General features: G+C 56.2%; 1 protein-coding gene across 1 annotated transcript; it reads left to right on the top strand.

Annotated features, from left to right (window-relative positions):
• Positions 1 to 17172: 17172 nt before the first annotated feature.
• Positions 17173 to 24921, top strand: DOK4 (docking protein 4). Its single transcript, XM_045806859.2, has 9 exons — positions 17173 to 17265; positions 17823 to 18057; positions 21498 to 21605; positions 21764 to 21878; positions 22159 to 22278; positions 22377 to 22566; positions 23270 to 23408; positions 23583 to 23706; positions 23822 to 24921. Exons 2-9 carry the CDS (start codon positions 17992 to 17994, stop codon positions 23938 to 23940), a joined length of 981 nt encoding a protein of 326 aa, XP_045662815.2. The 5' UTR covers positions 17173 to 17265; positions 17823 to 17991; the 3' UTR covers positions 23941 to 24921.
• The last annotated feature ends 80 nt before the right edge of the window (positions 24922 to 25001 follow it).

Below are 25001 nucleotides of genomic sequence, written 5' to 3'. Positions count from 1 at the left end.
TCAGAAGCCCTCCCAGCTCTCACCACCTCACTGCGTTAGTGGGGAATGCCTTCTCCAGGCACCTCTATGTCTCAGACTTGGGGTGGGGCTCAGAGCAAGAAAAGAGGGTCTGGAAAAGTGCATGTCCTCATCCTCAGGTGGCGAAGGGGTAGAGATCCCCCCAGAGCAACCTGGCACAGTGTAGCCAAACCAGGTCACTTTCAGAACCCCATCTCGTAAGGAAGTCTGTAAGCACACGGAGCATTTAAGCGTGGATGCAAATGTTTAGCCACACGTGGGCTCTTTGTGGCTTTGTTGACCAAACCAAACGTGGTCAATCTAAATGACAGCGCCTTTCTCCGGGGGGAGGCCAGTCCGTCGCCAAATCGGCCTTGTTAAGGAGGGGGTGGGTGCAAAATCAGATTTGAATGGAGCGCACAGGGTGGGCTTGGCTTTCTCTCTCTGCACGTGGAAGACTTGACGTGTTGGTGTCTAGGTTTGTCTTCTTTCTTCTCCCTGACTCCCTTGGCTCCTGGTGGCTGGTCACCAGGCTCAGTCAGGGACACTTGACTTCCTGAGGATGTCTCCAGTCTGTCCTCTGCCACCACCTCTTTTCACTACCCAAGCCGCACCACCTCTCCCCTGCAAGACTCACCTCCACTTGCTGTCTTGCGTCCCCCAATTCCGTTTGGGCCCCTCCATCTAGTCTCTCAGGTGAGCCAGAAGGACTTTTTCAAAATGCGCATTGGATCCTGTCGGCTTCCCTGTTTAAAAACCCTTGATGAATTCCCCATTCCTATTAAGATGAACACCAAACCCTTGAAGCGGCCTTCGAGGCTCTCTGTGTGGTCAGCCTCACCGAGCACCATACTTCCCCTCTTCCCGCTGCGTTGCAACCACGCTGGCTTCCTCCCACAGTCACATACAGAGCAGAATCTCTCCTGCCACAGGGCCTTTGCAAGTGAATTTCCCCCAGCCCAGAACACTCCTCCCTCCTCCCCTCTCCACCTAGTGAACTCACTCGTTTGCTTTCATCACCGCCTTGGGACACCTTCCCAGGCAGGTCAGCTCTCCCGGTAGGTACCTCTTCTAGCCCCAGATTACCCCGCCCCCTCTGCCCTTCCCGCGGTTGCAGCTATAACGGAATTCTTCCATCAATGCCTGTCACTGTCACTAGACCATGAACTCCTCAGGGGCCAAGTTGTTCTCTTTTGTGCCCTGTGCCTGGCACAGAGTAGTTGCTCGCAAGTTCGTTGAATGAGTCAATGAACCAGTGAGGGGGGAAGGCTGGCTCAAGTGCTCAGCCACGCTCCATTGCGAGCTCCAGGCCTGTCCAGGGACCTGCCTGTGTCAGACCTGCTATTAGCACATTGCAGGAGCGCTCAGGAAGGCAGCCCCCGCAGAGCCAGGGCGGTGCGCTGGGAGGCGGGGCTGGAACGCTGCCTCCTTCCTGAGAGCCTCTCTACATCCATCGGAAATTGTCCCTGGCCCAGCCTCCTTAAGAGGAAGCTGAGGGAGCAAGAGGGCCCCATCTCCTTCCTCTCCACCCCCCTCCTGGTCAGTCCCCTTTGATGTGAAGGTTCCTGGGGAGGCTGGTTTGTGTCACTGTGAAGCTGGGGGAGGGAGAGGGTCTTAAGTGGTGAACTGACCCCGGTCTCTGAGCTCCTGGACTGCAGAGGGGCCAGGGTTCCCACAAACGCCGGCCTCCTACCAACATTTGAAAAGAAGTCATCGGTCTGAGGACTGTGGCGGGTTTGCCCAGGATTCTGGGGACCCCTCGAGCCTCCAGCTTTCATCTCCTCTGACACTGGCTCTGTCAAGCCTGCCCTTTCCCCAAGAGCAGGCCTGGGGATGTCCTCGGTGGGGAGGGCTGGTGAGGAACTTGCACGTGGCCCCCTAGAGGACCAACATGGGCAAGGATTCCCATCCTCCTAGGTAATGTCAAGGCCCCAAGAAACAGAGACCGCACGGTCTCCAGTTCAAGTTCTGACATGACTGAGTCATCCTGAACAGATCTTCAATTTACCGGGCCTCAGTTTTTCTCCCTGTGAAATGGGGATTGCGGTATATATACTCTGGATGGCTGCTGTGAGGTTTAATAGGCTGGTATGGTGTTTGCCCAAGCATGGGCTCACGCCCCCACGCACAATGGGAGAATGCATGCGGGTCACACTCCACAGAACAGCCCCAGCTGACCTGGGTCGCACAGCCAGAAAGCAATGGCCTGTTCATTTTCCTCTTCACCCTCTGCTGGTTGCCAGGGAAAGTCTCAGACAAGCGGTGGTGTGGGTTTAGGACCTACTCGCTCAGCTCCTTTTTAACAAGAGCTCGTCAGGCAGGCAATGCTAGCCAGCATATATTTAATGCATTTGTGTTATTTTGTAGGTATTTTATTTATATAGATTGTTCACAAGGCAAATAGAAAAATGTGAGCCGACTTAAAGAAAAAGTATGGAGCCAATAATAGTACAGGAGATGCTAGAATCGGGCAAAAAATCGCCAAGGGGCTGGAGTGGCTGGGGCTAGCCTGTCATAGTGTGGGCGAAAATACTTTGTAAACTGTCAAGGGACGTGCCAACCCAGAGCAGGGGTGAGGGACCGAAAGGGTCCACTGGGGAGCAGGGCTGGGCAGTTCCTGGGAGAAAATCTCAGGCCTGAGGGCCTAAGGTCAGAGTGTTCTATAAACGATTTAAAATAGTGACGCGTGACGAAGCCGCCCTTCCATTCTGTGCACGGGCACCGGGCAGATACTTCCACAGACAGTATTCTACGTCACCTTCTGTGTCGCCTTCATTGTTCCCGTCTCTGGAGGAGGAACTTGAGGCTCCAGAAGTGAAGGGTCTTGCAGCAGAGCTGGGATCGTCAGGATTTTCAATGCCTGTGAGGGCTCCCCCCGTCCTGTGCGCTCGTGGCTGGACGCCTGGGTCAGGCCGATCGTCCTCAGCTCGGGGCGGTGAGCAGAATCCAGTGCACGAGGCCTTCCGGAGCGCGGCGCCCACACCTGCACCCCGACCAGCCCCGGCGAAGGGTGGGGAGCCGTCACGTCACTTATCTCCAACTAACAGAGTTTGTACTTAAAACACAGGTTTTTTTCTTGAAGATTTATTATTGATTTATTTGAACAAGAAGGAGAGCGAGAGCGTGCATGCAGCGGGAGGAGCAGAAGAGGGACAAGAAGACTCCACGCTGAGCGCAGAGCCCCACTTGGGGCTGGATCGCACCCCCCTGAGATCAGGACCGGAGCTGAAATCAAGAGTCGGACGCCTAACCCACTGAACCACTTGGGTGCCCCTTAAACAGTTTTTTTTAACTGAAAAACTCACACGTGGCCACTTCAGGAAATTTCAGGAACGAACAAGTGACAATGAACAACTAGTGTAGATGAGGACTGACCCATCGGGGGAGCACCCTGGTGCAGGAGCCCATTCCAACGGCTTCGTATGTATTTCCTCAGACTGGATCACCCCCACTTTACAGATGACAAAACCGAGGCACAGAGGAGCTAGGGAAGTTACCCGGCAGTGAAAGCACGGCCTGAACCAAGTGGTTGGTCCCAGAGCCCACATGTCTAAGCCACTGCCCTTCTCCGCCTGGAGCCCTCCTGCCCTTCTGAGTGCAGCCCCTCAGCAGGCCACGTCGGGGCTGCAACCCCTCCCCCTCCATAGCCAGAGGGAAACAGAGGCACAGAGCTGAGTTCACAGAGCCAAGCCCTTGTCCCTTATCCACTGCTTCCGTGTCCCCAGGCGGCTTATCCCGACAAGAGTTGCTGATTGGGCTTTGCTGTTCCCTCCCAGCCCGGGAGCAGCAGGGGAGCTCGAGAAGGAGGGAAGGGCCTGGGCATGGCCAGTGTTGCCATCGCAGCTCCTGGGCTTGGCCATCTGCAGCCCCGGAGAAGAGCCAGAGCGGCAGCCCTCTCGCTCTCCGTCGTAGCCGCTCCAGTTCGTTCCCTCCCAGACGGATCGGCCCAGCAACTGAAAGCCTGAGAAAGCTCAGGCGAGAAGCAAAGCTGGTCTCCCAACCTAGAAGGACTGTTGGCTGCAGAATTGAAAATCAGAAATTAAACTCCGTCTGCCTGGTGGGGCCGAGCAGTCTTTTAGCTCAGCAGGCTTGGGTCTGAAGGAGCTCTAAAGCAAACACAGCGGGAGGCCGGGATGCTGCCCAGCCCTGCCCCGGCCCCAGGCCCAGCGTCCAGCCAGACGGAACCGGGCTGGAGCCCCCAGCCGTGAGCCCGAGGGCTGCGCCCACTTGGCACCAACCTCACCTGACCTCCCCTGGTCGGCGCTGGAGGACGGAGCGGGGCAGGCGTTCACTCATGAAGTGGATTTTAAACATGAAGACATGAGGTTCTGGGAAGGGAAAGGATTTGCGCAGGGGCCTCCAGGCTCCATTTTAGGCTTTTCCCCAAGACCCACAGCACCCCAGCCACCCCTCTCCGCACCTACACCCAGGGGTTGAGCCAACACCTCCTGGGTGCTACTTCTGAGTTCTTTGGAAACCGGATCTTAGAAACATTGTTCAGAGGGTAGTGGTTTGCAAATACTTGATTTTGGATAGCACGTGGGTAATGCAGTTCCATATTTTGAGATGTGACGTGTGTGTGTGTGTGTGTGTGTGTGTGTGTGTTTTATAATCTATATAGAATATAGAATATAATCTATTATAATGTTATATTGTGATACATGTGATAATGTTATATTGTGATACGTCTTTCGCTTTCAGCATAATTATTTAATTTGCTTTTTTTTTAAAGATTGTTATCTTTTTTATTTGACAGAGAGAGAGACAGCCAGCGAGAGAGGGAACACAAGCAGGGGGAGAGGGAGAGGAAGAAGCAGGCTTCCAGCGGAGGAGCCCGATGTGGGGCTCGATCCCAGAACGCTGGGATCACGCCCTGAGCCGAAGGCAGACGCTTAACGACTGAGCCACCCAGGTGCCCCTTGTTGTTTTTTTTTTAAGTAGGCTCCACACCCAGTGTAGAGCCCAACGAGGGGCTCCAACTCACGACCCTGAGATCATGACCTGAGCTGAGATCACGAGCCGGACACTTAACCGACTGAGCCACCCAGGTGCCCCTCGGCATAATCATTTTGAGATTCACCCGTGTCCTTGCCGCTCTCCCGAGTGTGTTCTTTTTATTCCTGTTGTATTTTGCCATATGTGTGGATCTATAAAATTAGCAGAAAATGCAAACTAATATCTAGCAGCAGGAAGCAAACTGCTGATTGCCTGGGGACTGATGGGGGTGAGGGATGGCAGAGGAGGAATGAGAGGGAGGAAGGAACTGGAAAGACAAATATGTTCACTATCTTGGTTGTGCCGATAAGAATGCCTATATCGAAAGGCATCACACTGTGCATTTTAAATATGTGCAGTTTGGGGTGCCTGGGTGGCACAGTGGTTAAGCGTCTGCCTTCGGCTCAGGGCATGATCCCGGCGTTCTGGGATCGAGTCCCACATCAGGCTCCTCTGCTATGAACCTGCTTCTTCCTCTCCCACTCCCCCTGCTTGTGTTCCCTCTCTCTCTGGCTGTCTCTATCTCTGTCAAATAAATAAATAAAATCTTAAAAAAAATAAAATAAATAAATAAATAAATAAATATGTGCAGTTTATTGTAACTCAATTACACTTCAATAAAGCTTTAATAGGCATATAATACTCTATCTATACATACATAGTACGTTATATATATGTCTGTATGTGTGTATATATAAGCACACACACATGTATAATTATATTCATATAAACTGGCACTCATCTAATCTGTGGTTCGATGAATAGTATTACTTAGTTCAAGGGCAGAGCAGGGGTGGTGTTCATGGGTTGTTGTTTTTTTAAACATTTTATTTATCCATTTGAGAGACACAGTGAGAAAGCACGAGCAGGGGAGAGGGAGCAGCAGGCAGAGGGAGAAGCAGGCTCCCCACTGAGCAAGGAGCCCAATCCCAGGACATGAGCTGAAGGCAGATGCTTAACCGACTGAGCCACACAGGCATCCTGGTCTCTTTTTCTTCAATGAGTTGGCACTTTTTTGCTTCTGGAAAGATAAAGTAGTCCCACTTTTCTCTATTCCTCCCACTAAGTACAATTAAAAACCCTGGAACGTATATGTAAAACAAATACAAGAAGACTGAAAAGCAGCAAGGAGAAGGCAGACAGGCTAGGGAAGGTGGGGCCCGAGCAAGAACACAGTGGTGAGCTCCCTGGATTTTCGCTCTGCCTCATACATTGCCCTCTTGATGCTGAAGAAGTCAGCCCCCGGGAGATGCCAGTGGGCACAAACCAAAAGAAAGCTCTGACAAAAGCCTGCCCTATCCAGCCTGGAAAGGGGCGTCCTGGCAAGACAGAAAACTTTTAGATGATAACTATCTACGCCAGCCAAAAACCACAGAAAAAAATTGTGGCCCCATCCTCACCCACACCAGCAAAGGCTCAATGGGGAGCCTAGACTTCCGCCCTCAGCAGGCGTCCCCAACCCACAGTGAGGCACCCCTGCTGCCATGTCAGTGGAGACCACATGGGGGGCCTCAGCTTCCACTTGACCTGGCAATAATGAGGCACCCCTTTCCCTCTTCTCTGGGATGATATCAGAGGAAGTCTAGTGGAAAGTCAGGACTTTCACCACTGCCCAGTGGCAGTGAGGCCACCCCCACTGTGACGTCAGTCGAGAACAACCCTACCCAACAAGAATGAGGAGCACTGCCCTCCCACTTGTCAACAGAGGCCAAGTAGAGAATCTAGACTTCTATGTCCACTTGGCTGTAACCAGGTGCTGGCTACCCCCCACACTCCCATCCCCTGCTGGAGCAGAATCAGAGAGCACCAGTTCAAAACACCACTAATACCAAGAATCAGAATGATCACAAATGAACACAAAAAGACAACCAAGGGGCACCTGGGTGGCTCAGTTGGTTGAGCACCCAGCTCTTGGTTTTGGCTCGGGGCATGATCCCCAGGGTCATGAGGTCAAGCCCTGTGTCGGGCTCTGCACTCAGTGGGGAGTCTCCTTGAGATCTTCTCCGTCTCCCTCTGCCCCTCCTCCTGCTCATTCTCTCTCTCTCTCTCAAATAAATAATCTTAAAAAAAAAGACAACCAAGAAATATCACACTGAGATGATAGAGATGTTAGAATTCTCTGATAAAGTTTCAAAGTATCCATGATTAAAAAAAAAAAGATTCAACGAACAATTACAAATACACTTGAAACAAATGAAAAAATGAGTCTCGGCAAACAAACAGAAGGTGTAAAGAAAGCTAAATGGAAATTTTAGAATTGAAAAGTACAACCACTGAAATAAAACACTCAGTGGGTGGGCTCAACAGCAGGATAAAGGAGACAGAGGAAAGAACCAGTGAACTGGAAGATGGAACAATAGAAATTGCTCAATTTGAACGACAGAGAGAAAATAGACTGAAAAAAAAAATAAAAAGGAACAGAGCCTCAGGGACTTGTGGGATTATTAACAAAAAATTTAATACTTGTTTCATCAGGGGCACCTGGGTGGCTCAGTGGTTAAGCCTCTGCCTTTGGCTCAGGTCATGATCCCAGGGTCCTAGTACCGAGCCCCACATTGGGCTCCTTGCTTGGCGAGCCTGCTTCTCCCTCTCCCTCTGCCTGCTGCTCCCCCTGCTGTGCTCTCTCTCTCTCTGTCAAATAAATACATAAAATCTTAAAAATATATAAATAAATAAAAATTTGTTTCATCAGAGTCCCAGAAGGAGAGGAGAAAGAGGGCAGGTCTAAAAAAGTACTTGAAGATAATGGCCGAAAACTTCTCAAATTTAGTAAAGGATATAAACCTACAGATTCAAGAAGCTGAATGAATGCCGAAGAGGACAATCCAAATAAAGCCACTCTGAGATACAACAAAATTAAACTTATGAAAGCTAAAGATGAAGGAAAAAAATCTTGAAGGCAGCCAGAAGAAAACAACACCTTACATATAAGGGGAAAACAATTGGAATGACAATAGATTTCTCATCACAAACCATGGAGGCCAGAAGGAAGGGGCAAAATAATTTTTAAGTGCTGAAAGAAAAGAACTGTTAACCTAGAATCCTGTACCCATTGGCAGTGTTCTTCAGGAGTAAGGGAAAATCTAGACATTTTCAGATAAAGGAAAACTAAGAAAATTTATATCAACCCTAAAAAAAAATTACTAAAGGGGATTCTCTAAACAGAAAGAAAACAATAAAGGAAGGAGCCTTAGAACATTAAGAGGGATGAAAGGACATCAGAGGGCATTTAGAGGGATGAAAGGGAAGCAAAAATATGGGCAAATACAATCATCTTTCTTTTTCTTCTTGAGTTTTCTTTCTTTCTTTTTTTTTTTAAAGATTTATTTATTTATGTGACAGAGAGACAGCCAGCGAGAGAGGGAATACAGCAGGGGGAGTGGGAGAGGAAGAAGCAGGCTCCCAGCAGAGGAGCCTGATGTGGGGCTCGATCCCATAACGCCAGGATCACGCCCTGAGCCGAAGGCAGATGCTTTAATGACTGCGCTACCCAGGCGCCCCTCTTCTTGAGTTTTCTAAACTATGTTTGACAGTTAAAGCAAAATTTATCACACCATCTGGTGTGGTTCTCTCACTCTCTCAAATAAATAAAATCTTAAAAAAAAAAAACCCGATAGAACTGAAGAGAAATGGACAAATCCACAATAATAGTTGAAGACATCCATAGCCTTCTCTCAACTATTGATGGAACAACTAGATAGAGAATCAGCAAGGAAATAGAAGAACTCGACGACACCATCACCAAATATCCAATCGATATTTATATGCCTCATACATTGCCCTCTTGATGCAAGAAACTGAACGCTTTTCCCCTAAGATCAAGAGCAAGGAAAGGATATCAGGTCTCTCTACTCTTAGTCCACACAGTGTTGAAAATTCTAGCCAAAGCAATAAGGTAAGAAAAGGAAGTAAAAGACATACAGAGAGGAAAGAAAGAAAGAAAAGTGTCTCTACATGCAGATGACATGATTATGTAGAAAATCTCACAATGGTGCTGGAACCATTGGACATCACAGGCCATTGGGGAAAACAACATCAACCTATGTCTTGTACCTCCTTCAAAATTTAACAGAAGATGGATAGCAGTCTTATCCATAAAACATGAAACTATTGAACTTTTAGAATAAAACATAGGAGAGAGGGGCGCCTGGGTAGCGCAGTCGTTAAAGCGTCTGCCTTCGGCTCAGGGCGTGATCCCAGCGTACCGGGATCGAGTCCCACATCGGGCTCCTCCGCTATGAGCCTGCTTCTTCCTCTCCCACTCCCCTGCTGTGTTCCCTCTCTCACTGGCTGTCTATCTCTGTCAAATAAATAAATAAAATCTTTAAAAAAAAAAAAAAAACATAGGAGAGAATCTTTAGGAACAAGGGCCAGGCAAAGAGTTCTTAGACTTGACACCAAAAGCACAATCCATCGAAGGGAAAGTTGATAATTTGGACTTCATTGAAATTTTAAAATTTTGCTTTGCGAAAGATCTTGTTAAGCGGATGAAAAGACAAGCTACAGACTGGGAGAAAATATTTGTAAAACACACATCTGAGAAAGGACTAGTATCTAGAATATATAAAGAACTCTCAAAACTCAACAACAAAAAAGCAAATAATCAAACTAGAACATGGACAAAAGACATGAAGAAACATTTCACTGAAGACGATGGCACACAGATGGCAAATTAGCACGTGAAAAGATGTTCAACAGCATCCACCGTTAGGAAAATGCAAATTTAAACTGTAATGATATCACGACACACTTACAGAATGGCTTTAAAAAAATTTTAAAAAAAGAGACGTAGCGACGACCATAAAGGCTGGCAAGGGTGTGCAGAAACGGAATCATTCATACTTCGGTGGTGGGAATGTAAAATGGTATAGCCATTCTGGAAAACAGTTTGGCAGGCTTTTTTTTTTTTTTTTTTTTTAACTAAACCCATTTACCATATGACCCAGTAATTGCACTCCTAGGCATTTATCCCAGAGCAATAAAGACTTATGTTCACACAAAAACCTGTACATGAACGGTTTATAGCAGCTTTATTCATAATGGCCCCAAACTGGAAACCACCCAAACGTCTTTCAGTGGGTGTATGAATAAACAAATTGTGGTACATCCCTATCATGGAATACTACTTGGCAGTGGAAGGAACACACTATTGATACACGCAACAGCGACTTGGATGAATTGCCAAAGAATTACGCTGCATGCAAAAAAGCCATTCCCCAAAGATCCCATACTAATGGGATCCCATGATTCTAATCTTCTAACATTCTGGAAATGACCAAAGTATAGAAATAGAGAACAGATTGGTAGTTGCCAGGGTGAAGGAGGGGTGAGAGTGGGAGGGCAGTGGGTGTGGCTATAAAGAAAAACAGCACAGATAAATCTTGGTGGTGATGGAAACCGTCCATATCCTGACTGTTTCAGCGTCAGTATCCGGGTTTGACATTGTGCCCCAGCACAGATGTCACCGTTGAAGGAAACTGGGTAAAGGACGTGGAGCTCTCTGTACTGTAGCTTACAATTTCATGTGACTCTTCAACTATCTCAAAATAAAATGTTTAATTAAAAAACCTTTAGGTGACAATAGTGCACACAGAGAGTGGATTGGGTGAAAATGATGAACATAGAGAAGGAAGATATTTGTGAAACCCCACTCCAGAGAAGATGCTTTTTTTTTAAAAGTTATTTATTTATTTAGACAGAGAGAGAGAGTGTGTGTGCATGCACATATGCGAGCGAGCAGGGGGAGGGGCTGCGGGAGAGGGGGAGAGGGAACTTCAAGCAGACTCCCCGCTGAGCACGGAGCTACATGCAGGGCTGGCTCCCAGGACCCTGAGATCATGACCCAAGCTGAAATCAATAGTGGGACGCCTAACTGACTGAGCCACCCAGGCACTCCGAGAAGATGCTTTGTTGTGGTTGTTGTTGTTGGCCAAAAGTCCTGCAGAGGTTTCTGTCGAAAACAGTTTGCTATAATGGATCAAGTGCTGGGGGCTCTATAGGCTGGGCTTTGAGGCAGAGCAGGTAGGTCAAGTTCGGGAGATGCGTGGGGAGTTCGGAAGGTCGAGACCCAGGCAGGCTTGGCCAGCAGGGACCAGTGCAGCTGCTTCCTCCCCTGGCCACGTAGGGCTGGTTAGCTCAGGCCCAGGGTGGGAGGCTGCTGGGGGTCCTGGGGGCACCCTTGGGGGTCCCGGGCACCACAATGACTACCCAGGGAAATGTTCAGAGAAAGGGAAGCAGCCCCCTAAGACGCTCCCTAGGCAAGCCTGGGCAAGGCTGAGACCCAGTGTCTTGGAGGCAGGGGCATGGACGCTGTGGGAGAGGGCTGTGGGTCTTGGTCCCTCCATGCCTTAGGCCCATCTCTGAGGACACCTGGACAAGGCTTGGACTTGGAGGCGTTTTCGTTTCTCGTTTCTCGAGGTTTCTGTTGTCCAGGTGCGGCCTTTTGTTTCGTTTTTGTTGTTGTTGGTTGGTTGTTTTGGGTTTGATTTTGCGTTGTGTTTTTGTTTTTTGGTGGGCAGCAAAGCAAGCTTTATTGAGCAATAGCAAAGTGATGGTACAAAGCTCCGAGGGGGGAGGGGACCTGAGAGCTTGCCCTTCTGTTTTGTTGTCTGTTTGGTCCAATGCGGTGGAGAGCGTGCATCAGAATCACCTAGGAGCTTGAGAAAACACAGATTTCTGGGCGCTGCTCCCGGAGTCTGATTTCATCTGGGGTGGGGCAGGGGATTTGCGTATCTAATACGCTTCAGAGCAATGCTGGGATGACCCTTCTGGCCCAGGGAGCACACTTTGAGAACCACTGGTGTACGCGGGTGCAGACCTGAAAACCAGAGGGGTGAGACCTTCCCTCCCCAGGAAGTTCCCTGGGAACGTCCCCATCCCTGCCCCGCAGCTGAGGTGGCCTGTGGCTTGAGATTCGGGCAGGCCAGGCACAAGGCACCTGCACTACAGGCCGGAGGGGCAGGAGGTGAGCGCGTGTGCTGGGGGGTGACAGAGAGGAATGGGGTTTGGACTTAAGGCCGATGTCTCAAGCGGACGGAGACTGGCAGTACTGGGTGTTTTGAGGATGGAGTGGAGGCCAGGGGAGGGAGAGGCTGGCAGACAGCTAGGGGAGCGGACCCCCGGGGTAGAGGTGCTGTTGCGGCTACCCGAGTGTGTGTTGGAGGGTGGGGGGACCGCTGAGGAGGTTTCAGGGAGGCTGGGCTTGGACGGACCTGGGAGTCCTATTGGAAAAAGGGGAGCAATGGGTGTGTGCGCGCGCGCGTGATTCCTGAAGGAATTGGGGGTTGAGATTTGGGGGCTGGGAGCTGTTCTAGGGTTCATTGTTCGGGGGCTGGGAGGCGACAGGAGGCTGGGATTGGGGACCCAGGGAGGGGCGGTGGGGCTGGGCGGGTTACGGAGGGCGAGCTGGGGCGGGGGGTGAGGGCCGGGGCGGAAGCCGGTGTCCCGCGGCTCGGAGGAATACGGCGGGGGCGGGCCTCGGGCCGGGCGGGGCGGGACCCCGGCGGCGGGGGCAGCGCAGTCGAGTCCCTGCCGGAGCCCAGCCCGGTGGCCGCGCCTCCCTCGCGCTCCCCGCCCGGAGCCCGGCGCCACCGCCGCCCCGCTGCCCCCGCCGGCCGCACCGTGACGTGGGCATGAGCCTGGCCCGCCGCCCGCCGAGCAAGCGCCCCGGGCCCGGGCCTTGGCGCCCAGGTAACTTGGGGGGCGCGAGCGGGGAGGGGGCCCCAGGCCGCGCCCGAGCCCGCGAGACCCTCGGCGACTCGAGCCGGAGAACTCGCCAAGCCCATAGGACCTACCTACCCTGTCGGCGGAGGGGCCCTTGGGGACTCGCCCGCAAAAGCCCCCCGGGACCCCGAAACTCTCCCCGAGCTCCACCTACCCCAGCGCTCCTCTCCAGGGGAGCCCAGGTCGGGGCCTGCCCTCACCCCTGCCCCACACCAGCCGTGGGAGAAGCTCAGGCTCCTGTGCTCTCTGCTCTGGGCCTGCCATCCCCAAGGGGCATATCCCAGCCCATCGCAGCCCCCATCCTCCTCCCCACTTTCCTGCTCCCCATGGCCTGCCCTCTATCAGCTCCCCCAAATTCCAAGAGACTTCTCTACCCCAGCTGCCTACTGCCCACCCCCACCTGCAAATCGTTGCTATCCTACAACTTAAACTCATGCCAGCTCCCCTCTCCTTGAACCTTCCTCCCCTGGCCCTGGGGGACTGTCCACCGCCCCCAAGGCCCTGCTTCCAGTTAAATGCTTTCTGTCACTGCAAAGAGGGGTGAGCAGAGGCTGAGCACCTGGGTGATGTGGGCAGAGCGGGGCCTCTGTGCAGGCCAGTCGCAAGCTGTGGGGGCACCGCAGTTGCCAGGATTCTGGGATGGAGCATTTGGGGTTTAGGGGTCTGCAAGTCAAGGGCAGTGAGACTCGGCCCAGCAGGATTCATGGCAGCGGTTGGAGGCTGGTCTTGTTTAGTGCAGTCTCTTTTCTTGCCCCTTGCGGAGAGATGGGGCTCAAGCACAGGCCATTTCTGCCCCCCTTCCAGGATGGGTTGTCAGGAGCTGTGCACCCTCCTACCCAGTTGCTTGCCTCTCTGTGCTTGGGTGCTGGCTCCTTTTCGCTCTTTCTTCCTGGGCAGGGCACCCTACAACCCTGACCAAGGTGGGGCAGCCTGGCCAGGCCTGGGCACAGTGTCAGCAGTACTCTCTCCCCCGAGGCAGCTTTGAACTGAACTGGGTCTGGGGCCCAGCTGGTTCTCCAGGAACAACAGTTTGCTGGCCATGACAGCCCTGCCAAAGCCCTGGGACCCAGGGAAGTGGGAGCCCAGCGCTACTTACAGGCCTCGGGAAGTTGAGCTGGGTCCTGCCAGGTGAATATGGCTGGTGGTGGGAGAAGGGGTGAGGAGTACAAGTCCTGGAGAGAATTATGCTTTCAGTCCCCAACTATGGAGCACTTACTCTTCGCTCGGCACCAGTGTGTGCACTGGGATGAAGCTGTTAACTAGACAGAGAAGGCACTGATGTTCTAGAGTGTTCTGGGAGACGGAAAGTGGCCAAGTGGTAAAGGAAGAGATGAAGAAACGAGACAATCCTATAGTGATGTGTGTGATGAAGACAGTGAAGTGGGTGGAGACTGACTGGCATGGCTTCTTTGGCCAGAGTGGTCAGGGAAGGCCTTTCAGAGGAGGTGACATTTGAACTGAGACCTGAACGAAGCGGTAGAATGAACCTTGGCCCGTCTGAGGGAACCGTGTTGCAGGCGCCGAACAGCAAGTGCAGGGGTCCTGCGTGGGAAGGATTTAGGCACGTTGAGGAACAGATAGAAGGAGGCTGTGCTTACGTAGCAGGGGGGAGATGAGGCCAGAGGGTTGGGCGAGGGACCAGGAGAGAGCAGAGTGGCGCGGTGTGTCAACATAGCATGTCTGTCCTGACTGAAGGGCCCAGGACCCCGTGGCTTCCAGACGCTCCCTCCTCCCCCTGTTTCTCTCTGTCCAGATCTGTCTCGGCCGCTGGCTTGGCTGAGACCTGCAGTGTAGAGGTGGTGGTTCCCTTCGAGGGGATTTGCAGGGCTGGAGGCAAAGGCTGGGAAGGGGGAATCCTCTCCTGGCCCTTGATAAGAATCACACGGGGGGGGGGGGAGCGAGGCCTGAGTACAGGTGATGGGAAATGCCCCTGGTGCCAGAGAGAATCCTGCCGATAGGATCTTTGCCAGGGGGTGAGACAGCCAGACAACAGGTAGGGCTGTCCCTGAAGCCCTGATAAGATCCTATCTGTCATGGGGTGGGGAGGCCCAGCCAGGCAGGCGGCCTCTCCTGCTCAGCCATTGGTTGCCAACAGCAGCAAGTAGCGTCTGTTCTGGAGCCAAAGGCTCCAGGCAGAATCCAGGTGCAGGGAGGGGGGGCTTCGGCTGCCCTGGGGGGCAGGTGGGCCTGTCCCAGCCCCTCTGCTGGGCACCAGGGAGTCTCCCTGTCCCCCAGGACATCTGCCCTTCCTGGGGAGAGCTGGGGAAAGGGGCCTGGGAGCCTGGCTCTCTATGTACAGGAGCCCTTAGTGGCCCGGCTCAGGGTGGGTCCCATTTCTGGTTGGGCGGCCATGTTGATGCCAAGCTGGGAGGAAGAATGGGGGGCCGTTCTCCCCCCTGCAGGACTGAGGGGGCTGCTGGGCACTCTGCTGAGCTTTTCTGGGTGTTCGGAGCTGAGCTCCCAGGCCCGAGACCTCAGGCCTTGAATGAGTGGGGCATTCTTCCCAGCTGCGGGCGGGCTGTGCAAGACAGGGCAGGTGGTAGCTCAACAGTGATGGGGAAAGTGGCCTCAGCCCTGTTCCTGGCCTTCAGAGCAATACCGTGCCACATGCCTTGAGCCCGCGTGGGTCCCCTCTCCAGCTGCACGCAGTGCAGGCCCTCGGGGCTGTGTTTGTGCTGGTACTCCCCCCACCTGATCCCACTGCCCATCAGATTTGTGGGTCCACCTGTTGGCCTTTCCCCCTCTCACTTCCCTTTGCTGTACCACTTTGAGTCCCCGGCAGGCTCTTGGTCTTGCAAACTCCATGAGGGACTGAGTGTGGCCAGGGGAGCTGCCAAGCCCTTTGCTGCCCGGGCTTCCCGTGGAAGACTGCTCTGCTGGTTTATTTCTGTGAGGCTTGGGGCGTGGGCCTGTGGACAGACAGACACGGCAGTGGTGCTCTCGAGAGCTTGGCGTCACGGTCGCTTGGGAAGGTAGCCGGCCGGTGGAGTCTTGGCAAGAGGCCTGCACTGGGCAGGTGGAAGGCTTGGTTATGGTGGTTTCACAGCATTTGAAATGAAAATAGGCCTTAGTTTTCAAGGCAGAAGCTCTGGGTCCTAAGTGGGCAGATAGGTGCCCATGAATATATTTCCTCTTTTAAAGTAGGTGGATTTATTCTCATTTTTTTACTGATGGGGAAACTGAGGCACAGAAAAGTGAAGTGGGTGACCAGAGCCGCCAGGCTGCTAGATTCACATTCCTGAGTGCCTTGAGTAAACCCCGAGGACTTGTGGCCAGTGGCCAGCCTGCTGTCATCTTGGAGGGGAGTTTTACGGAGGTGGTCCTTGCTGTGGGGGCAAGGCAGCCCCATGGGCAGGCAGGAGCGGCAGAGCTGGGAAAACTTACCCGTCTCTGCCGCCAGAGCCCAGGTATGGCAGGGCTGTTTGGGGTCAGTCCTGGGGAGGGAACCCTAGACCAGACTTTACAAGTGGGAAGCAGAGCCCTTGGGTGTCCCATCTGGGAGGCTCTTGGATGCCAGGGGGCTGGGATAGAGGAAGTGAGTGGGCAGGGAGGCAGCTGAGGGTGTGCTGAGGAGGCCGTCAGGTGCAAGCAGGCTAGGGGAGCATTACCCTCTCCGCCCCTCCCCTTGTTTGTGCGTGCCCACTGGGGTAGGCCCATCTGTTCCTTGTTAGGGACTCAACAGCCAGTCCTCCAGGAGAGTAATTAGTGCCACGTTGCTGGCAGATCCAGCAGCATGCCGGCCCTAGGGCTTCATCGTGGCAGCACAGATGCCCAGCTGACCCCAGAAATGCTGCTCCATTCCCACCTAGCAGTCCTGGAGACATGGCGGGGCGGGGGGGGGGGGAATGTTGCCGGCAGAGCCCTGCTGCTGAGCCTGGATGGCAGAGCGGGCAGAGGGGCGTGCTGGTGGGCAGCCAGAGATGGCCGCAGGACATTCCCACCTCCCTGGGTCTGCCTCCATCACCCGCTCTGAAACTTCTCATTCATTGTTGGCTGGGCCCTAGATTTGCTGTGTGACCTTAGCCATGCTGCTTATCCTTTCCAGGCAACCTTCTTTTCCCCATCTGTAGAATGGGTGTGTTGGACTGCGTCCTTGCTGAGATACCCCCGCCTCCCCTAGTCTGCGTCTTAGCTCTGTGTTTATCTGTCTGCTTCTGAGAGGCCCTGCTGGCATCCCCGTTTCCCCCTCCATACTGACTTCCCCTTGGTGCTCCTCACAGCTCTCTGGCAGTGTCCTCAAGCCCAGGGCCAGGTGATTGCTGGTTCTCTCTGTAATTAACCCCTGCCCATGCTCAGGGCGTGGGGCGCCGCATGGCCCGCGCAGGGCAGCCCGTTTTCCTAGCACAGGGCCATGCCGAGGTGACTGCTTCCACAGTGGCCACCTCCAGCCGGCCCAGCACATTCCTCAGGCTTATCTGGGGGCCCGCCCTGCCGGACTCTGCCCTCCCACCCAGGAAGCAGCACCCGAGAGCTGCTGGAGTTCCAGGGGCCGGGAGGAGGGCCTGGGCGGGCTTGATTTGCGGCCTCCCTCCTGGGGCTGGAGAGAAGCAGGTATAGAATGGTGTGGGGCAGAGGGACTCGGGGGTCTGCTGAACCTGACAAGGCAAATTGTCCTGAATGAACCTTGGAGAGTGTGGGGTTCACTCAGACCCCGGACTCCATGCCATTTCCTGGGAATCCCCACCTCCTCTGTCTTGGAAGGCTCTCCCTTGAGGTTCCTGGGCATGGGAGGGGGCCTGGCCCTGGGCTGGGCACCCTAAGTCCGCTCCAGAGTCGTAACGGGAGATGGGACGGGACCGCAGCTCCCGGGCCACCTCCCTGTGTCCCCGGCTCCACAGTGGGAGCCGGCGCCCGTCCTCCCAAGAAGGGGTTAACCTCCAGCCCCAGCCTTGAGGGAGGGGACTGGGCTGGACCATTTTCCTCGCCGCTGCCTCCACCTCGGTTTTCCTGAATGGTTCTGCCGTCCCGGGGTGGGGAGGGAAGGGAAGGAAGGAGGGCGGGCGGAGGCAGGGAGGGAGGAGTGTGGCAAGAGGAAGGAAAAAAGAGCGAGACAGCCAGGGGAAGAGAAAGATGTCACTGTCTAATCTCCCTGTCATTTTTATTTGCAGCAGGCGCCGGGCCGAGGAGCTGCTAGAACAATGCTGAGGCAGGCGAGGTGAGGAGTGGCCGCCGGCCCCGCCGACGGAGCGTCTGGAACAGGTGATAGGAGGATCCGAACCCCCGGCCACCTGGGCAGCCCGGCCCGGCGGCGCCCCGGAGCCCGGGTGGGGGGAGACCATGGCGACCAATTTCAATGACATCGTCAAGCAAGGCTACGTGAAGATGAAGAGCAGGAAGCTGGGGGTGAGCCGCCGCGCGGGGGGCCTGGCCGGGAGCCCGGGGGGCCGGGGCGCGGGTGCCCGTGGGGCCGGCGTCGCGCTCCCACGGGCTCGAGGCTTGTGGCCGGCGGCCGCCCGGCATGTGCCGCCTGCGCCCCCGCCCCAGCCGGTCGCCGTCCCGGCCGCGGGGCCCCTGCCATTGTTGAAGTTGTGGCCCGGCCGGCGGCGGGAGCGGCTGGCGCTGCGGGGCCCCGGCGCAGCCGGGGACCCACCTCTCGCTTCCCCTCGCCGCCCCCTGGCCGCGGCCTCCTCGCCTCCCCGCTTCTCCCCTCCCCTCTCCTGGCCTCTTTTCTTTTAAGTCCCTCGTCCCCCCAGCTGCCCGTGGCTCTCCGTGTGCGGCTCCTTGTGTATTTATTTTGGTTACTGCTTTCACTGCCCGGGAAGTGCTGGGAAAGGGGAGCGCTCGGCCGTGGGGCAGGGCAGTGGTGGGAGGGCGCGGAGGGCGCAGAAGCTGGTATTTATGTGGTTTATGAATGGAACTTAGGGCAGGATGGTCTGTGGCTCTGGGACAGGCTGCTTTCCTCCGAGTTGTTGGCGGTGGCGCTTGTGGGGTTGCTTGGCCCACAACTGGGGGCTCAGCGGTCTGAGGGGATGAGGCCTCAGACCCACCTCCCACCGGCTCCTGGTGAGGACGGCCTCCGCCGCCTCCCCAGAGGGCCTGAGCAGGGGCTTCAGGGACCAACTTAATGATCTTGGTGAGGCTGTCCAAGAGCTGCCTCCATTCCCCTGCTGACCCTCCCCCACCCCCAGTGAGGGGTCTTGGTGGCCGCACCCTCTCCGGGGGGGGAAGGGAACCCTCCGTGGCCCGAGTCTGTGTTTCCCCGGGGTCTCCTGTCTCTCTCTTCCTCCCCTCCCCCATTGCTCTGATGGGGGTGGGGTGGGATCAGACTGCTCAAGGCTCCTGGCTCAGCCTGAGTGGGGTGGGGGAGGAATAGGGCTCTGATATGGCTTCCCTGCCTGGATACCAGCCTGAACGGGGCTGGCCTTGGAGAGGGGTGGTTCTTGCCCCTCCTCCCCTTCTGTGGCCCTGTGGCCCCTGTGGGGTTGTTCTGTCCAGGCGGAGTGCAGCGGCGGAGCTGTGCGCATATCAGGAGGCTTAGCTGGATTTGAATTTGTATCCCAGCCTGGGTTCCAGCCCAGCACACCGGCCCTGGTGGGCATCAGCCACCTTGCTGCTGTGCGGAGAGAGGGATGGAGTCCACTTGGAGCACAGAACAAGGGGAGAAGCTGAAGCTGAGGGGGGCGGGGGGAGGGGGCAAGGGAGTAGGGGCCCAGCTTCTAGTATGGCTCCTCATTCCTGTGCGCTTGGGTCTAGCCGGTCCCCAGGGGCCACCTGGGCCAACTGTGCAGGGCAGAGCTTACCAGAAAGGCAAGCCCCTTGAGGCAGCCACTTGGCCTCAGTAACGGACCTGTGCCAGGAGGAGACCTGGGAACCAGGTGGCCTACAGGTGGGCACAGGCAGAGGAGGGGCTGGGAGGCCTTCCCCGGGGGATTCAGCTTCCCCCTGCAGGTCTGATGTGAGGGGCTCAGTCACCCAGCCATTCTTGTCCCAGGGCTGCCCTTCTTGTCTCAGCTCACAAAGGTGAGCTGGGAGGGGCTGAGAGAGATGGGGAGCAGACCCTTCTACCCGCCAGGGCCTTCCTCCAGCAGAGCTGTAGCAGAGCGGGAGTGTTTCTGGTTCTGAGGCGGTGATCAAAGACCATGAGAAGTGGGGAAGGAGGGCTCTTGCAGCGCAGTGGCTCCCTGTGTGTGTGTGTGTGTGTGTGTGTGTGTGTGTGTGTGTGTGTGTGTGTGTGTGTGTGTAACCAGGCAACGGGGGTGCTCAGGCCCCTGGGCCTTCTGCCCTGACCCCAAGCTGGCAGGGCACGTCCGGGTTGCTGCCTTCACTCACTCCTCCATCCGCTCATGCGTGGCTCTTAGGATGGTCATTCACTCGTTCAGCAGAGCTGTGCTAACAACGTTGCCAGGATGGGAGGGAAGATTTCTGAGTAAAATATACAGTCCCGTCTTAAAGGAGCTCCCCAGCGGAGAGCTGAGGCTGCTGTTGAGGTGGACAGGCCAGGGGTGGAGCCAGGGCCACGGGTACAGGGGCAGAGATGCCTCCTGAAGTCCCAGATGGGAGCCATTAATGGCCTGCTTCTGAGTGGCTTCTTGGCTTGGGGACCGACTAGGCCCACCAGGCCTGGGGCCCTCCCTGCCCAGGACCTGGTGCCTGCATGGCAGAGCGGGCGTGGAGGCGCTGCGGCCCCCTTGCTTCCTCCGCTCTGGCACCCCTCAGGCTCCCTACGGTGAGCGGGTGAACCGGAGATTCCTTGGGAATGGGCTCTGCCAGGCTTCTGGAGTGCTCGCTGACCGAGTGGGTGCATCCCAGCCAGACTCTGGGCTGGGAGCAAGCCTGGGATGGAGGAGGGGGCGGGGAAGGAAGAGTCAGCAGCCTGAGCAGGTGGCTAGACCACCCCCCCACCAGGGGTTTGACAAGCCAGTTTGCCCCCCAGCCCTGGAGCATGGTCGTTTCCCGGCACCCCGGCTCCTTGCCTGTCAGGAAGAGTGCAGGAAGCTGCAGAGAATTTAGGTGCTTTTAGGCACAGGGTCACCGGCAGTGCTTGGACAGGAGGGAACCTTGCCTGGGAAGGCACTGTGCTCCGGGGTAACCCCAGGTTCTTGGCTCTGCCCCTTTACTTCTAAGATGCCTCTGGTTTCCCAACTGGAACAGGGAACTAATCCTGGCCCCTTACACTCCAGGGCGTCAGAGAAGGGAGAGAGGGTGGCCAGAGACGAGAGGGGTAGGTACGGTCTGCATCCAGAGCCCTCCGCCGGCTGTGAGAACAAGTGCTGGGGTGATGTGCAGGCTGCGAGCCTGGGCAAGGGTCTGATCCCTGTCGCTAGGACACTCCCTCCGTTGTGGCTGGCACGGCCGAGTCCTGGACAGAACGTTTATGCAGTGGGCTCCAGGTGTCAGCTCTGGGCCTAGCCAGCCTTTTGAAAATACAGGCCCCACCATTTATCAGCTGTGACAACTTCTTGTGCCTCAGTTTCCCTATCTGTAAAGTGCAGTTGATAAGCCCACCTCAGGAGTGACCCTGAGGTTAGCCGTGCAGAGTGCTCAGGACAAGCGGGAGGCGCTCACTAAATGCTGTTTACATCCAGCTCAGAGCAGAGCACGGCACGCGGGGAGTCCCAGCACTCTGTGGAACAGCCTTTCGGAGCCAGCGAAGACCTGCCTGCTTTCTCAGTTTGGGGAGGGGGCGTCTGCTGGGGTCCGCCGTCCCCGGGTTTTCTCCTGGGCTGGGTCTGGGGGACAGCTGTGTAGCACCGCCCCCTGCGGTGGACAAGGGTAACTTCAGGGCCATGTTGGGTGGGAGTGGTCCCGGGAGGCCTCACGCCCCCCGCCGTCTCGCCCCACAGATCTACCGGCGGTGCTGGCTGGTGTTCCGGAAGTCTTCCAGCAAGGGGCCCCAGCGGCTGGAGAAGTATCCGGATGAGAAGTCAGTGTGCCTCCGAGGCTGCCCCAAGGTTAGGGGGTCTGGGCCCTAGCTCCCCTAGTCTTGTAAGCAGTGAGGATTTGCCGAGGCCCGAGGTCTGAGAGCCCCCTCCTGGGGGTGACACACCTGGGGGGGGGATGCAGAGGGAGGCGCTCCAGCTGGCTCAGTCCCCTGTGGGTGCTGTCCCAGGTGACCGAGATCAGCAACGTCAAGTGTGTCACGCGGCTCCCCAAGGAGACCAAGAGGCAGGCGGTGGCCATCATATTCACTGACGACTCGGCACGTACCTTCACCTGCGACTCAGGTGAGGAGCTGGGGCTGCAGGCTTCCGTCCAGCCTCCCCTGGGGCCACATATGGTCCAGTTGGGAGGAGTCAAAGCAGGACCAGCCCTGGCTGGGTATGATGTGTGGGGGTGAAGGCAGGGGCGCCTTTGAGGGAGCAGGTCCCCAGGGTGAGGTGGGACTAGCAGGCAGAATCCACTGGCCTTGCCCTCCCTGCCTTGCATGGCGGGATCCTTCAGGCTGAGGCAGATAGGGTGGGTTGTGGGGGACCCTGGGCTGGCATGAGGTACCACTTTCTCTAGAGCTGGAGGCGGAGGAATGGTACAAGACGCTGTCTGTGGAGTGTCTGGGTTCACGACTCAATGACATCAGTCTGGGAGAGCCGGACCTCCTGGCCCCAGGAGTGCAGTGTGAGCAGACAGGTGAGGCCGGATGCTGTCAAGGGGCTGGGAGGAGAGGGGAGGGGGAGGAGAGTCCTCCCCTGGAAAGGCTCCGGCCCGCTCCTTCCCTCCCACTCCAGACCGCTTCAACGTCTTCCTGTTGCCCTGTCCCAACCTGGACGTGTACGGCGAGTGCAAGCTGCAGATCACCCACGAGAACATCTACCTCTGGGACATACACAACCCCCGCGTGAAGCTCGTCTCGTGGCCCCTCTGCTCGCTGCGTCGCTACGGCCGGGATGCCACACGCTTTACCTTCGAGGCTGGCCGGTAGGACCCTCTCGCCTCCCTACCCTGACCCACTGTGGTCATGTTGTTGGCTGCCCCCGTCAGGCACGGTGCTGGGAGCTTTAGTTGTCTGTCAGCATAGAAACCCAGAAGGGAATGGAAGAGTCCCGTTTTACGGATGAGGACCTCCACGCTCATGCCAGGCAGGCCAAGCGCAGCTGCTGACCAAAGCCAGGCTGCTAAGGTTCACGTCAGAGTGGGCGCTGGTGCTCAGAGCTCTGTCTGTGGACCGAGGCTTCGTTTCTTCACTGTCAAATAGGGGATCATAAAAGTACCCACCCTCGTAGAATTACGGTGAGGACTGGGTAACCTATAGTTTGAACTCTGGAGCCAGCGGGCCTGGACTTACATTCTGTGTGATCCTCTGTGTAAGCCGGCTTCCGTTACTGAGCACCTGTGCGCCTGTTTTCCTCATCTGCAAAATGGTTTGAGAAAACTCGGAACAGAGGAAGCCATAGCGGTGCGCAGACCAGAGGGGCGGGAGAGAAGACTGAGTGGGCCGGGTCTTGCAAAGCATTGAGCTCGCTGGTACATGGAAACGGCCAGGCACGTTTGGGCTGCACACACAGCCCCGTCTGTTCCCCGGGAGCCCCGGGTGCAGCCAGCGTATGACGCCAGGGCGCTCGACCAAACACGTATGGTGCAGTCCCCACCACCGTGCCCTCCGTGCCTCTTGTGCCCCTAGGATGTGCGATGCTGGGGAAGGGCTCTACACCTTCCAGACTCAGGAAGGGGAACAGATTTACCAGCGGGTCCACAGTGCCACCCTGGCCATTGCTGAGCAACACAAGCGTGTCCTGCTGGAGATGGAGAAGAACGTGCGGGTGAGGTTCTGGGCATCGGCCAGGCTGGGCTACCGGGGAGGCCAGGGGGTGGGCGGGCCGAGCGCCTGAGTACGCCAGCGGTCTCTAGCTGGGCGGGCAGGGTGTTGGGCTGATGGCTGGGAGGAAGCCACGGCCCCGAGCTAACCGGAGGGACCCCTCCCCTCCACCCCACAGCTGCTGAACAAGGACACGGAACATTACTCGTACCCCTGCACGCCCACCACCATGCTGCCCCGCAGCGCCTACTGGCACCACATCACGGGCTCCCAGAATATTGCCGAGGCCTCCAGCTATGCCGGTGAGTCCCTGCAGTGCCCCGCTCCCCAGCCACAAGGCCCTGTGGAGGACGAGGCCTTCTGGGCAGGGGTCCTCTGACCTGCACCCGCAGCCTGAGCCTGCCTCTGTGTCCACAGGTGAGGGATACGGGGCAGCCCAGGCCAGCTCAGAAACAGACCTCCTCAACCGATTCATCCTGCTAACGCCAAAGCCCAGCCAGGGGGACAGCAGTGAGGCCAAGACCCCAGCCCAGTGACAGGGCTGCTGCCCAGCAACGACCACGGGGTGGCCTGTTGCAGGGCCACCTGCAGCGTACCGTGCATAGCCTCGGGGGCTGCTGGCCCAGAGCCTGGAGAAACGGCGCGAGCTGTCCCTTCCTTGCCCCCGAGCGTGAGGCTGGACCAAGGCACGGGGCTGGCCACGCCACCAGAGCATGTGTGAGGGGCTGGAGCCACTGCGGGACTATTACTGTTAATGATCTTAATATATATGGCTTATGACATATCCTATATTAATGAGATTTCCCCTCTCCCTCCCCGACACCACATACACATTTTTTAATCCCATGACCAGGTCCCAGTCAAGGCTGTTGTTGAACATGAGGGCAGCTGTTCCCTGTCCTCCGTGGGACAGCCCTCCTGCTGCCCGGACCTGCTGGCGCTGCCAGGGCCGGAGGCAGCAGACAGAACTCGAGGCTGGCGCTGGGATGGCTGGCTCTCCCCGCAGCCCAGGGACTAGGACAGCAGGCGGCTTCTCCTTTCCTCTGGGCCTCAAGTGGCACGGGCAGGGTCTGAGCTTCTGCCGTGCCCCTTGGCAGCCTTGCACTTGGGAGTTTCAAGCAAAGGTGACATCTGGTTGACACCTCAGGTGAAAATCTGGTTTTAAAATGTAATTTTTGCCCAGGCTCCTTCCTGCTTAGTAGGCTGAGAAGATACCCCAGGGGCAGGGGTGCTGGCTCCCTCAGCCAGGCGGAGGGTGGCCCGCGCCGAGCTCCTATACTGCCCCAGGGCCGGCCGGGCGGGTGGGCTGGCTGCAGCAGGACTGCTGTGGGGGGCACCCCTGCTGCCCCCTCACTGACCGAGGGTAGGTGATGGCCCAGCAGAGGGAGCCCCTCTGCCCAGTGTGGCTACCCTCTGGCCAGCCAAAAGCACTCAGAAACCGAGCCCTCCCCATTTCCCTCTCCCCACATGGTGCTGAGGCTCCCTGCTGAAATGCCATTAAAGCAGTTGATTTTCTAGCGCTGGTGTTTACTGACTACCTTGCAGAAGGGCTATCTTTCTACTCCCGTCAAACCTTTGGTTGCGTGTGTGGGTTTTT

The sequence above is a fragment of the Ursus americanus genome, chromosome 21 (genome assembly GCF_024610735.1).
Source record: "Ursus americanus isolate L20-20 chromosome 21, mUrsAme1.1.p, whole genome shotgun sequence".
Lineage (NCBI taxonomy): Eukaryota > Metazoa > Chordata > Mammalia > Carnivora > Ursidae > Ursus > Ursus americanus.
The sequence above is the reverse complement of the archived record's forward strand: the minus strand, read 5'-3'. Positions and strand labels throughout refer to the sequence as shown.

Excerpts from the sequence above, each read along its gene's own strand:
- DOK4 (XM_045806859.2), top strand. The coding sequence starts at position 17,992 with ATGGCGACCAATTTCAATGACATCGTCAAGCAAGGCTACGTGAAGATG. Across the intron at positions 21,606-21,763 it reads GCCTCCGAGGCTGCCCCAAG|GTGACCGAGATCAGCAACGT; the intron begins GTTAGGGGGTCT and ends GTGCTGTCCCAG. Across the intron at positions 21,879-22,158 it reads TACCTTCACCTGCGACTCAG|AGCTGGAGGCGGAGGAATGG; the intron begins GTGAGGAGCTGG and ends CACTTTCTCTAG.